General features: G+C 40.4%; 1 protein-coding gene across 1 annotated transcript in view; it reads left to right on the top strand.

Moving 5' to 3' along the window:
• Positions 1 to 15203, top strand: part of GPR158 (G protein-coupled receptor 158) — a 195018-nt gene that overhangs the window by 104891 nt on the left and 74924 nt on the right. The window contains 1 exon segment of the mRNA XM_035545429.1: positions 7750 to 7818. Coding sequence (XP_035401322.1) covers positions 7750 to 7818 — 69 coding nt within the window.

The raw sequence follows: 15203 nt of genomic DNA, 5'->3' as shown, positions 1-15203 counted from the left end.
GGATGGACCAAAAAGCAAGCAAATCCAAAGGCATTTTTTTCAGCCCTGGTCAAGCAAATGTGCTCTGCTAAGGCATATTGGTAAGGGGGAAACAAAAAGGAAGACTGGGGATACCTGGCCTGTGCTACCTAGGAACTCCCCACCTTCTCATTAGTTTCACAGTCTACAGTAAAGCTGTAAGTTAAGAGCTGGATTGTCACTAGCACGTACGGAACTGATGAAGAGTTCCTTCCTACCCTAGAAAAAGGCTCAGGAGCAAACCAAAAAGTGCAGTAACACTGAATTACCACTTTTCAAGTGTTGCAACATGAATGTAGTCTGGCTCTGCATGCTGTCCTCTGATACCTGAGTTACACCATGTGCTTGCTCCTCAGCTTTTGTAGTTGCCGCTTCAGTTTTCCTCCAGGAGCTGCCCTCTTCTTTTGGTCAGTTTCTCTATGAAGTAGATGAAGATAATATTTGAAATAGAGAATGAAACTCTGTTTTTATTGCTTGAAACACATGCAGTTCCAGCTCCTTCAGATCCAAAACTGGAAGCAGTAATAGGATAGAAAAACTGGCTGAAACCCAGTCTTGGAATGAGATTGGTGAGGAAGGTCAATGCATTGCCTTGATACCATCATCTTAACAAAGGCATCTGTTCATATGGTTTATCTCTAAGTCTTTATTTTATTCTGATCTTTTCATTAATCAAATGTCCTGAGAAGCAGTCTGGCTGAAAAACAGCAGGAAGTTCGAGAGGACTATGAGCCAATGCTGAGCTCTCACCACAATTCAGGAAAATCGTATACTCGACAACAGGGGCATACCCAGTAGGCTCAGCAAGGCTGTTATTCCTCTGTTTGGTGGTAGTGGGGCTGCTCGTGGAATACTGAGCCCAGTTTTGTGCTCTGTGGTTCATGAAGTGTGGGGAAACTGGAGAGAGCCCAGAGGATGACTACTGGTGAGTGCTAGAGCATAAAACCTACTGGTAAAGCCTGTGGAAGCTAAGCTTGAATAGGATGGCAAAGAGGAAGCTAAGGGGCAATCTAGTAGCAGCTTATTTGAAGGGTGTTTGTAAAGACAGATCCAAACTCTCTTTAGTAGCATCAAGAGTTGTAACAAGGGACAACAATCACAAATTATGGGTTGGGAAGTTCAGGCTGGGCATTAGGAAAAGCTTTCTCACTAGGAGAGAATTGCCAGACCACAGCCAGCTACCCATCAGTTACCTAGCTCCATTCTTGGAGGTTTTGAAGGCTTTGGAAGACAAAGCCATGGCTGACCTAATTGCTGTTGGCAGTACTCCTGCCTGAACCAGGAGATGGGACTAGATAACCTGTAGAAGTCCCTTTCAACAAGCATTTATATGAGTCAGTAATTCTTTGAGACTAGTTAGATTTCATTATGCACATTATGGATTATTATAATGTTTATTGATTAGATGCAAAGGATGTAATTGGATTAGTTCTGTGAGTTACTCTGTATTAAAGATAGCTGTTGGGATGCCTCTGTCTCAGCTGGACTGCAGTCCTCATTGCTTCACAGAACAACAAAAACTATGATAAATGGTTTGCTTTCTGTAATAGCATTTTTGTTTGTTTCTATTAATGAGAAAAGATATATGAGAAAGTTAAAAAATAGCTATATTTCTCTAATAAACAGTGAGTGAGGCTTTCTATAAAAGAATTGCTCTAGAGAGACAGCAATGTTTGCTTCACAGGAGAGCAGAAGTAATGAGCCAGCCTTTACTTCTGTGCCTTCCTAATTCAAAATGTCTGTACGTGCTGAACTGAGATTTCAGTACTGAAACCAGAGTTTTAGTAAGAATGTCTCTGACTGTCTCTGTGTTTGGACCACCCCCACACCCAGGGGCAAGGTCTCCTTTCTCACAGGGCTGCCTTGGACCTCAGCATCCTGACTTTGCTTTCTTCATCCTTGCCCTGAGGCTCTGTCTCCTCTCCATCACTGCATCTTGCTAGAGTAACTGAAATAATCTGCCACGGGGTGACCTTGACCCACTATTATGTCTTGTCTTCCAAGGGGAAGCCTGCAAAGGCAATTTCAGTGTAGCTGCTCCTGAACTTGTTTATAGAATAAATATGCTACATCGTATGTTGTGACATCCATCATGTGGCATTACTCCGACCCCTATGTCTGGGTTGCAGATTTGCAGTCAAATCCTGAGTCTCATGTGGAGGTGACAACTAACCTCTGAGCTGTTAATATAGGAGTATATCTGGACTTTGTGAATATATGTAACTTCTTACTTTAAATCGCCAGCAGTTGTGTGACTTTGAGCAGTCACTGAAGTGCAAATGGCCAGTGGCATCTCACAACTGCTAGTAGCTGCATCCCAGCTGAGAGGAGAAACTGTGAACATTTCGAGTTTTATCCTCTTTGAGTTGGAGTGCTGGTCCGTTCTGCAGTGGTTTTATAACACAAGGGTATGTCCGCAGCTGTGAGTCCTGTTCCACTGCCTAAGTCACACTTGAACTCAGTTTTTCCATAAATGCGTCCTGAAGTATTCAACATGCAGATGCAAACCTTTTTACTGTCCTGTTATGGTGGTTTTTCTGTGTAGATCTAACATGACATACTCAGCGATTCAGAAGTTATCAAGCCCGTCCACCAACTGGGGGCCTTTATGTCCCATGTCCTCGCACTATTTTGCTATTTGCTATCATCTGCCTAAAGCTATCTTGCATTTTTCTAGTTGGTCCTTTTGATAGCTTACTATGAAACAGCTGATTGCAATTCTCTTGAATTTCCCTTATGGCTGACAACTTGCACTGGATTTGCTGGAATTGTCTTAGTGTGCCATTTGTTCATAGCATAGTTTAAGGATTGTAACTTCTCTCTAAGAAACTCAAGCTCAAGATGCATAAGATGGTAGAGACCAGTACATAACCTGGTACCTGGTCTCCATCTTTACTGTAATACTTGCCATAATATTTTAATTGCTTCCTTCTGGTTTGATTCCAGAATTTCTGGATGGAGGCCAGAATGAAGCTAATGCCTAGTTCAATAATTAGTTTTCCTCCTTCAACTTAAAATAATAATTATTTTTAATGAAGATCTCAAAAAAACAAACAAAAACAACTAAACAACATGGGAAAAGTATGAAAGAGGTAAGGTAAGTATAAAAGTTAGTATGAAGCTAGAAGCAAAATAAATTGCAGTGTCAATTAGGTGCCTGCGATGTGTAACCATTAAGTGAGACAAGGAAAACCAGAAAGGACAGATTTACTGACACAAATAACTAAACACAGAAATGAAACCCTTGAAAGGGAAATGAGCAAACAGACAAAACAGCAAATAAACAGACCTTACTCAAGTTCAACAGCCAGAGAAATAAATAATCAACAAACAAAAACCCAAATAAATGCCAACAAGCAAGCAGATGTAAAAAAAAAACAAAACAAAACAAAACAACAAAAAAAAACACATTAACCCAGGCAGCTGATAAGGAAAAGTGAAAGAAATTGACATGACGTTACATGCAAATGTAGAAGAAGATTCCCCTGGGCTTTAACCCAAAAATACCCTGATTTCTGTGAAGGAGGTTTTTAATTGTACAGACAGCATTGGTGGAGAGCACAAGGCAGAGGCTGTGGATTGCCATTTGCTTTCATTCCATTTGCATTCCATTCTTTCATTTACTTTCTTAAACGAGAAAAGATTTTTGTCCTGACATATGTGGACATATTCACTGCTATGTACATATTGAAGTCCTATGGAATCAAATATTTGTGGTGCTGCCTACAGCCACACCTTAGGTGCCTGTATTTGCGAAGTCTGCGTAGTGGCAAATTCAACTCTTGGTGGAAAAATGGTGCTCCAAGGCTGATAGAAATGCTATCTATCTAACATAGGATACCTTCTATCTCATGTATTAAGTAAAAAACCTTTTATTTTGGTTTTCACCCTTTTAGCTATTCCTTGTTTTTAAAGTTTTGGTACTGGCTGAAGGCTTCTCGCACCTTCTTGGGCTGTAGCAGCATCACTGGAGGAAAAAACGAGTCAAGTGAAATATAAATATTTCAAATAAATGTACTTGTCTTTTATAAACTGAAAGCTTCCATGTTACCTTTTTCTTGTTAAAATATATACTTTTCTTTACAATAAAGAAAATTAAAAAATGGAATTTCAAACTTGTTGTTTGGGAGAGTTCTCATGTTTCCATTTCCTTCCCAATTTTTTATTTTCTCTACACTGCAAAAACAAAATTTTGCTGGTGCTGTTTCTTATTTGAACATTTATGTTTTTCTTCATCAACAGGGATGCCATTCATCTCTGTCAGAATACCTACTCCAATTTCTGAAGAATCTTGTTACAAAAAGCTGTGAATGTAGGGTTAAAACCTCCATTTTCTAAGTATCAAAGATGGAGATAAAGGCACAGTCACGACCTGGATTCAAGTTCATTTTGAATTTCAGTGTTGTTGTGGAATTCATATTTCTTTTAGGGCACAGAAGAGAAGTACATAGTCAGAATTCATAGATAATGGTTGCTTCAGGAACACAGGTGAGAAGAAAATCATAGAGGAGTTTATTGTTTTGGGAGAAGTGCTGGAAATGTGGCAGTTCTGTGCCCCTGCATGTTGCCTTATCATCTTGCCATCCAGAAGAAAGCTTGATAAGAAAAGGTTGATCAGGGTGCAGAAGACTTATTTATAAAAGGATGTTCACACAGAAGTTGTTTGAAGAACAATTTTTTAAGAACACTTTTATCTTCTCTATATGATACCCATTTCACCTACTTTCTTGGTTATTCTGTCATATAGAGATGCATAGTATAAAATGAAAAAAAAAAGCTTCTTCAGGGTTTGAGGGCAGACTGATAGTGGGAGACATGAGTTCACTGGTTATGGGCAAGGCCCCTCTGCATTAATTCCCAGTGAGTAAAGTGGTGTTGTCTTAGAAAGATGTTGTGAAGAAAAACTGTATCAAAATGTGTAGAGTCAGGACCACATAAGGATTCTTCTGGACATGGCCCTATATACTACTTGTTTTTACTTATGATGTAGTGATTGGAACTTTACATCACAAAGTGGGAAATGGTAGTGGAGGCAGATTTTAACCTTTTATAATCTTTTTAATCTTTTCTTCCTTGTGTACTTCACAGAAGTTTTATGTCTTGCTCAGGCTAAAGTTATGTGTTCATTAGAAATGTGAACTAAGTCATACTGTCATTTATAGTTTGTAAAATATATGCAGTTTCTGTTCTACATGTCAAAGCAGTGCGCACGATCCATTAACTTCAAACATAAAAGCTATAAAATAATTGAGAGTTTAATCACTTCTTAATTAAAATAACATGAAAGTATTCTATTTAATGGTTTCATAACTGGCACCTAAACATTTACTTCCAGCTTTTTGGTGCTATATTAGCTCAGAATAGAAGTTTCTGCAGAAAGCAGTCTTGAAAAGTTGTCTAGATGTATTGATTTTTATACTGCCAGTTGAATAAATTGAATGTATATCTGAATACATAAATAAGAATACATAAGCAATTTTACTACAGCAGCCATAAAAGATAATATCATCCATTTGGTTTTTGTTTATAGTTTTGGGATGCTCATAGAAAAATAAACATATTGTGAATACAGAATCAATGTGTTTTGTTTTGGACATTTTTTGTCTGTTGATATATATGCTTTGTGTATGTCTCTGGAGCATCCTTGTAGATGAAATGAGGCAGAGCTGTTTTGTGAGGAAATGCAGTATGGGAGTGCGGGACCATCTTTACCTTGGTAGACTAGTGGGTGAGCTTCCCCCTCTATCCAAATGACAGAAATAAATTACATAAAGTGCTAGCTCAACTGAATTTGGTATGTCACTGATAGAGTGGATTGTGTGAGCCTAAAAAAACTTACAGTGGCATTTCAGTTACCCGTTGTCTAGCTCTTTGCCTTTGGGATTAAGCTTACACTTTACCCAACATCAAAATGTATTAACTGAGAAAGAGAAGAGAAAACACACCTTAATTTGGGCTTTTGAAACAAATGTCTTGCATTACAGGAGACCAGTGATGAAAATGTAAATATGAGCTCTGCTTGTGGGTCAATTTTCAAGTTTCTGCAATTGCTATGACAGGCATTGCATTCTATTTGGAAATACAGTTATGGTAGTTTAGCTGTTTGTGGAGCTCTGTTTTGTTTTGCTTTGCTTTTTAGGGAAACTTTTTGTGGAAGCATGTAAGTTCCAGGAAAATTTTGCTAGAAATATGTATGTTTCAAGTTCAGGGTGTAATTTTAGAGTGAGTTAGCAGAATAGTTTTGTGATCCTTAATATGTAGCTCTTGCTAAGAAAGTCTAAGGTTCAGATCCATGGATGACAGAACTCACAATAATGAACTAAAGCTGCACTACAGAAAGCTTAAGAGACGTTAGGAAGAACTTTCTAAAAGTGGAGATTAGGAATAGGAAAACACACATGCACTTTTCTTTCTGGCAAAAAGAGGAATAATGTATTTGCATCAGAAATTGAGAAAACAGAATGAGGCATTGTTACAGGGGATACAAAAACCTCCATAGTCCTTCTTATCTTTTTTATCTAGAACACTGAAATTCTATGTAAGTCTTACATTGCACTGTCAAGGAAAGAAAAAAGCAAAAGGAGGATTTGAAATCTTCAGTCTGTGTTGTGTTTCTAAGACTTGTTCCATCAAGAAAATTCCACCAGTTTTTGAAAGTCAAAAATGGACTCCAGGGCACCAAAAATTTGACTGTAAATCTACTCATATAGGGCTTTTTTTAATGATTGCTTTACTAATGAAAGATAAACATCTCCCATCTAAACCCATTAGAGAGAGTACCACAGACCATTGATTCCAGTTCATGAGAGGATTTTATGATGGGAAATGGTTGAAATTGCATGAAATGCATGATTTTTCAAAAGATTTTTGGCAAAGCCTCTTTTGCTGTCTTGTCTGACCGCATTGCTTGCAGTCAGGAAAGCGCTGCCTTCATCCAGAATAGTGAATGAAAGACCCTCTCAGAGGAAGGAGGTAGCTAAAGAAATGGAAAGCAGTGTTGATCTTTTGTCTTTAAGATAAGGTGCAGATGCACTATACATAAATTATCAAACTTACTGGAATAATCTTTATATTAAGGAAAAAAATTGATTTTTTTTTATTTTAAAATGGAAGAAAACTATGATGGAGATTGCATTAGAATTGGTAAGGAAATGGCACAATATTTTACAATCCTGACAAGTTAATGTCTAAATCAACATCTTTGTACAAAATTTCAAGGAAAATAAAGGTGCTTTCAATCTAAGAGTACATTCTGTATTCAGTAAAATTGTAGATTATTTATACATACTGTGGAAGCCAAGTCATCAATATTAAATAGGCAGGTCAAAATGTTCAAAGGGCTTCTTGAAATTTAAATAGTACAGAACAAATTCTGCAGTTAAATTCATATCTGTAATTTCCATGATTTGTAATTCCTCACAATTGAGATCCATTTTAGCAGTTTGAAAATGTATCCAGGTAATGTGTTGAATAATATTTAACATAGGAATGAGTGATTTTTGAAATTGGATTTTGTAAAACACAGCTATTGTAATGGGCTGGTGAATTAAAGAATGTGGAGCATGACAACATGATAGACAGCTTAATACTGTGCTAATAAGCATTACTGTGGAAGCATTATATTGGTGGAAGTGAAGGTGCCTTTTGCAAAGAACTCAGCATCTAAACTGCACACAGAGAATTTTCTAATATTTTGTATTGTCTTTTTTTTTCTATTTGTTTGTTTCCTAGAGTATCAGGGCTTCAGGGCTGGTGCTGTTGGAAACCATTCTTTTTGGATCACTTCTTCTGTACTTTCCAGTAAGTCAAAATGAAATTTTTTTTTGGAAAATGATATCTTTGCCAACATTTAAAAACATTGCATGAATCACATTGGTAACAAATGTGTTCATCAAAATTAGTTATGTAATGATTAGTCTAATTTGTTTAATAAAATGTGCTATGTTCTGTAAATATTCTTAAGAACACTTGGATGGTTTACTGTATTTGAAGAAATTCTCCATCTTCGGTTAAAGAACATTTCATTTTTTTTTTATTTTTTTTTCTTTTGTGTGTGTGTGTGTGTGCTCTGGGCTAAACTGAGTTTTAGCCTTGAAAGAAGATACCTCTGCTCTGCTAGGGGAAAAATGTACAGGGTATGTAAAAGGAAGACACTGATTATACCATATATTTCTTGGGAATGCAGTACAAGGGAGGGTGATTATTTTAGTGTATTATTGCTGGTATATATTTCAGTAAGTGTTTCCGAGGCCTCATGACATCTGCAATACCACGTATTTGGGAAAATGTGATGGCATTATCCATTTAAATGGGAAAAAAAAAGTAATTTCATATTCACACAAGGAATGTATCACAAAACTCCATTAAATATATATACTTTATTTTTTCAAAAATCCCCCACTGAACTCATAAACCCAAGATAAAGCCTAGATAAACCAAGGCATCAAAGAGTAAATCAAGTGAAGTGAATAGAAAGTGTGCAGATCAGGAGACAGAAGCAAAGATGTAGTTGTGAATTGTTTTAAAATATGTTTATGTTCTCTTTTCCTCAGTAGTAAGAATCTTCTGTGCTTTTACAGACAGTTACTGAGTGACTGCTGGAAAACAAAACTCCTTAGTGGTTGTGGAACAAATAATGAACAAACTGTAGTAGAATGAAGTGTGAAGAATGCTATAATAAACACAAATCCTGGTGGAATTTTTATGCATTATTTTTTGAATTGTGTTGGCCTTTCAAGTTCTAAAGAAAAGTGTGTGCATTTCTTGGATGGTTTTATGTCTCTTTTCATCTTTGACTTTGCAGATGTCAGGAAGAAAGAAGTTTTGTTTTTTTCCATATTGTACAAATGCTTTTTACTACTTGCATTGCGTCTCCCCTGGTTTTCCAGAGCTCCCTTCATGTTCTTTTCCAGTGAGAAGAACAGGAAGCCCATGCACTGCTCCCTCAACTGGTATAGAAATGGTGTAAATCATGTAAGGAAATTCATACCATAAAGCATAATATGGGGGATTTCATTTCCATGGCTGTCCCCTCTTGCTTTCCCAGAAAGCCATGGAGCCATGTCTTCCCAAGGCAGAGGCTCTATCAGAACCAGTCGGTGTTTGTACCACATTGGCTCCAAAGTTTGCCAAAAGCCTGATTATAGCTCTTGCTGTGCTGTGTCTGCAGTCTGCTCACCTGTGACCGGTTCTCCAGCATCTATCCCAGTTCTTGTCTTGATCCTCTAATTGTTGTCTTCCAGAAAGGACAAATGTCCTCTGGTGGCTGGCTGTCTTCAGGCTTTAGGAGCTCAGCGTCAGGGATGCTTACATAACGGCAATGGAGTTTACTGGCAACAGCTGACTTGAAGAAGAAGGAGCCTGTTAGATTCAAGAGATGGTCATCCGTAACCTTTAAATGCAGAGGGAAAAGAAAGGCAGTGGAGCTGGGAGGGGGCATTAGAAGACCAAAGCTTCCCCACTGTTTTTCACTGATGTTTAAACAACATTTTCCCCCTTTTTATCATTGACATTAACAATGTTAAATATATGACAAGTGAAAAATGACAAATTGACATTGTCTGAGGAAAAATGTTCTGCTAAAAAGTCTTGATGAGCCTGTCTCCCAGGTGGGAGATAAATACTTGACTGGACCTCATCCGTCTCTGTGCATCTCATATGATATTAAACTGCCCACTGAGAACACGTTCTGTTAGAAACTAAAACGCAAAGGGTACAACTTGACTTCTCTGTTAGAGCAGTTTTATGCTCCCACACTCTTTGGTAGGGCTCTCTTTCTTTCATACATAGGTAATTACTCATCGCGTTATTACTCCCACAGGCTGAAAGAAAAGGGAAAGTAATTTTATCATTTCTATTTTAAAGGTCTAAGGGGAGGGACTTAGTGTGGTAATGGAGGTCATATTAATGTTCAGACAGAGAAATTAACCAATTTCACAGCTGCAAGAATATGATTTTGTAAAAAAAAGAAAACTCAGGCTAATGAAGAAATACCAGGATTGCAATATCCCGGTTCCTCTATTCCGAGGAAGATTTCATCACTTTCTGATCCAGGGCAAGAAAATTGAACAATAAATGTGTGAAGTGTGAGAGCACACATAAAACATAGCCAGAGAAGTCCATTATATCATCTTTAAGAAAGAAAAGACTGCATTTCTGCAAGGTATGAATTATGGGGTGTGGGTCCTTGAAATGGGAACTCTTGACATTTTGCTGTACGTGAATACCATCTAAATGTGCTCACCTGCATCTTGTTTGGAAAAAGGAGCACAAAGCACAGCAAGATGGAGTGGGAAAGAAAACCTGAGCTCTGAACTAAGAGTCTTGTTTGCACTAGCTGACATTCACACAAATGTTCATTCAATGAGTGTAGTTTATGGATTATGATATTTGTTATGTCACATACATGCAGAGCAGGTCTTCATTTTTCTGGGTCATGTGCACTGTTCATTTACCTCTTCCCATTGTTTGGTGTTTTTGTTTCTGAGAATAATTGGGAATATTCTGTTACTCTGTGATGTTAAAAATGTAGTAACATGCACACAGAGGTAGAGTTGATTTACCTATGTGAATTGGTCTTCATTTTATGAGAGGAATACATTAGAGATTTAGGAGTAATTAATGTAAGACCCAGGCACAGACTGGGCAAGGAGTGGCCGGGGAGCAGCTCAGCAGAAGGACTTGGGGGTGCTGGCTGGCAACAGGCTCACCATGAGCCAGCAGTGTGCCCTGGCAGCTGAGAGGGCAAACCCCATTTTGGGGTGCAGTAAAGACAGCATGGCCAGCCTGTCAGAAGCAGTGATTCTCCATATCATGTGGAGCAACAGCACAAAGCTGTGCCAGTTGAGGGTCAGATCAGATATAAAGTAAAATTTCTTTACCATGAGGGTGGTCAAACACTGGAAGAGGCTTCCTGGTGAGGTGGTTGGTGCCCCAAGCCTAACAGTATTCAAGAGGCATTTGGATAATGCTTTCATTAACATTCTTTAACTTTTGGTTAGCCATGAAGTGGTCAGGCAGTTGGACTTGATGATATTTGTAGGTTCCTTCCAACTGAACTATTCTATTCTGTTCTACAGCAGTTGGACCAGTAAAACTGCTGTATTGGACTTCCGGAGGGCAGACTTTGAGCTGCTCAGGACGCTGGTTGGCCGAGTCCCTTGGGAGGCGGTTCTGAAGGGCAGAGGAGTCCAGGAAGGCTGGGCGCTCCTCAAGAAGGAAATCTTAACGGCACAGGAGCGGTCCGTCCCCACGTGCCCAAAGACGAGCCGGCGTGGAAGAGGACCGGCCTGGCTCAACAGAGAGTTGCGGCTTGTGCTTAGCAGAAAAAAGAGGGTTTATAATCTTTGGAAAAAAGGGCAGGCCACTGAGGAGGACTACAAGGATGTAGCGAGGCTGTGCAGGGAGAAAATTAGAAGGGCCAAAGCTCATCTGGAGCTCAACCTGGCTACTGCCGTTAAAGACAACAAAAAATCCTTTTACAAATATATCAACGCGAAACGGAGGACTAAGGAGAATCTCCATCCTTTACTGGATGCGAGGGGAAACCTAGTTACTAAGGATGAGGAAAAGGCTGAGGTGCTTAATGCCGCCTTTGCCTCAGTCTTTAGCAGCAATACTGGTTGTTCTCTGGATACCCAGTGCCCTGAGCTGGTGCAAGGGGATGGGGAGCAGGATGTGGCCTTCGCTATTCATGAGGAAATGGTTGGCGACCTGCTAAGGAGCTTGGATGTGCGCAAGTCGATGGGGCCGGATGGGATGCACCCGAGGGTACTGAAAGAACTGGCGGAGGAGCTGGCCGAGCAGCTTTCCATCATTTATCGGCAGTCCTGGCTATTGGGGGAGGTCCCAGTTGACTGGCGGCTAGCCAATGTGACGCCCATCTATAAGAAGGGCCGGAGGGCAGACCTGGGGAACTATAGGCCTGTCAGTTTGACCTCAGTGCCAGGAAAGCTCATGGAGCAGATTATCTTGAGGGTCATCACGCGGCACTTGCAGGGCAAGCAGGCGATCAGGCCCAGTCAGCATGGGTTTATGAAAGGCAGGTCCTGCTTGACGAACCTGATCTCCTTCTATGACAAAGTGACGCTCTTGGTGGATGAGGGAAGGGCTGTGGATGTGGTTTACCTTGACCTCAGTAAGGCTTTTGACACCGTTCCCCACAACATTCTCCTCAAGAAACTGGCTGCTCGTGGCTTGGACTGGCGTACACTTCGCTGGGTTAGAAACTGGCTGGATAGCCGGGCCCAGAGAGTTGTGGTGAATGGAGTCAAATCTGGTTGGAGGCTGGTCACAAGTGGTGTCCCCCAGGGCTCGGTACTGGGGCCAGTCCTCTTTAATATCTTTATCGATGATCTGGATGAGGGCGTCCAGTGCACCCTCAGTAAGTTTGCAGATGACACCAAGCTAAGTGCGTGTGTCGATCTGCTCGAGGGCAGGAAGGCTCTGCAGGAGGATCTGGATAGGCTGGAGCGATGGGCTGAGGTCAACTGTATGAAGTTCAACAAGGCCAAGTGCCGGGTCCTGCACGTGGGGTGCAACAACCCCAAGCAGAGCTACAGGCTGGGAGATGAGTGGCTGGAAAGCTGCCTGGCCGAGAAGGACCTGGGAGTATTGGTTGATAGTCAGCTGAATATGAGCCAGCAGTGTGCTCAGGTGGCCAAGAAGGCCAACAGCATCCTGGCCTGTATAAGAAGCAGTGTGGCCAGCAGGTCTAGGGATGTGATGGTCCCCCTGTACTCGGCTCTGGTGAGGCCGCACCTCGAGTACTGTGTTCAGTTTTGGACCCCTCGCTACAGGAAGGACATGGACGTGCTCGAGCGAGTCCAGAGAAGGGCGACCAAGCTGGTGAGGGGTCTGGAGAACAAGTCTTACGAGGAGCGGCTGAGGGAGCTGGGCTTGTTCAGCCTGGAGAAGAGGAGGCTCAGGGGCGACCTTATCGCTCTCTACAGTTACCTTAAAGGAGGCTGTAGAGAGGTGGGGGTTGGTCTGTTCTCCCACGTGCCTGGTGACAGGACGAGGGGGAATGGGCGAAAGTTGCGACAGGGGAGTTTTAGGTTGGATGTTAGGAAGTACTTCTTTACCGAAAGGGTTATTAAGCATTGGAACGGGCTGCCCAGGGAGGTGGTGGAGTCACCATCCCTGGAGGTCTTTAAAAGACGTTTAGATGTAGAGCTTAGCGATATAGTTTAGTGGAGTCCTTAGTGTTAGGTCGGAAGTTGGACTCGATGATCTTGAGGTCTCTTCCAACCTAGAAATCTGTGTCTGTGTCTGTGTCTGTTCTATTCTGTTCTGTTCTGTTCTATTCTATTCTATTCTATTCTAATATAAATCTTTCCTTTTATACACCTTAAATAAGCATGTTCAAGTATGTTTTCCAGAGCTGACATGAGATGCAAGTTAAAATATGAAGTGAAGTTCACCAGTTTGGGCCAGACACAACTGCAGCATGGTGTTTTCGTTTAACATAATACTTTTTTTTCTTTTTGTTCCATCTCTTCTATTGTGATTTGGAAGGCAAAACTGAAAACCTCAACTTTCATGGTCAAGTATGTGCAGACTTAAAAAGCTTGTGTTAGTACATATAAAATGTAAAGAGAGAAAATGACAGAATTTCAATTCTAAACAACTCAAATCTCTGTTCATTTAAGGATTCAATGCTAAATCACATTCTCATTTAAAAACGAAAATTTCCACTTAGATTTTCTCAACACTGCTTAAGTCTTCTGTATCTTTGCTCTCCACTCCCCTGTGCTTTCCTAGTTCTTTCTTTTTCTGTATCTGTTCACCCAGTCTGTCTTGGATTGCTTTGAGGGCCTTCAGCATACCAATTTTGCTGTGTCCAGAAGAGCTTTATTGCATCTCTGCCTTTCCCTACCCTCCAATTAAATGGAAACCAAAACCTGCTTTGTTTTATCGCTTAATTTCGTCCACTAATTGTTACTGTTTACATGTCTACATGCTGTAATCTATTCATAGTGTAGAGTCATTAATTGAAAAATAGTATCACCAGCCAGCTGCCTTTGGTGAGAAAAACAGCTGTTATAATGCCCTTAGAATCAAACAGGGAGTGCAAATGATGGTCTCCACCAAAATTTATTATTCAAATTCTGCTATATTGATAACAACACACTGATCTTTCCTGAATTATAAAGAGGCAGAGGAGCTTTGTCTATTACAAATGCATGGTTGCTGGGAAGCTGTCATTTCTGAGGCTCTAATTTCTTACATTTTCTGTAGTTCTCACAGTATCATCTCTGACTTTCCTTTAATTAGTCTTTCCAATTATTGATAGACCTCCTCCAAATGAATGCTGTGCTCTCTAATCAATTTTCATTATATTTCTTTGTTCCTAGACTTTGAAGAGGGGGCCAAAACCTGAATGTCTTTTTCAATAGTCTCTTAACTTCTATACTTGACATCTGAAAGGAGGTTTCTCATTACTTTCCTTTTCCAGAAATACTGTGATGAAGCTTTTAGACCTTTCCTAACTCCAATCTTGCTAATAATTGTAACAGGTTGCATTAATATTGTAAATATTACAATATTTTAATAGATCAGCCTATTAATTGCATTAGGGGTGAGATGTCAGCTGATTTTAGATAACTGTAATGGATGCAGTTTGGAAAACAGGAAATTCTGGTTAGATACCAGGAAATACTTTTTCACTACGAGGGTGATCAAGTACTGGAACAGAGTGCCCATATTACTTGTGGAATATCCATACTTGGAAGCATTAGGATGACTGGACACAGCCCTGAGCAACCTAACCTAATTAGACCTGCTTTGAGCAGGGAGTTGGACTAGATGACTTAGAATCAGAGGATCATTAAGGTTGGAAGAGACCTCCAAGATCATCTGGACCAACCCTACTACCTACTACCCTATTACCAATATCTCCGACTAAAAACCATGCCCCTAAGCACCACGTCCAACCTTTCCTTGGACACCCCCAGGGACAGTGACTCCATCACCTCCCTGGGCAACCCGTTCCAATGCCTGACTGCTCTTTCTGAGAAGAATTGTCTCCTGATTTCCAACCTAAACCTCCCCTGGTGCAACTTGAGGCCATTCGCTCTAGTCTTATCACTAGTTATCTGTGAGAAGAGGCCAACCCTCAGCTCCCCACACCTTCCTTTCAGGTAGTTGTAGAGAGCAATAAGATCTCCCCTGAACCTTCTCTTCCC

This window comes from Cygnus atratus, chromosome 2, assembly GCF_013377495.2.
Source record: "Cygnus atratus isolate AKBS03 ecotype Queensland, Australia chromosome 2, CAtr_DNAZoo_HiC_assembly, whole genome shotgun sequence".
Taxonomy (NCBI): domain Eukaryota; kingdom Metazoa; phylum Chordata; class Aves; order Anseriformes; family Anatidae; genus Cygnus; species Cygnus atratus.
This window is presented reverse-complemented; position numbering and strand designations above follow the sequence as displayed.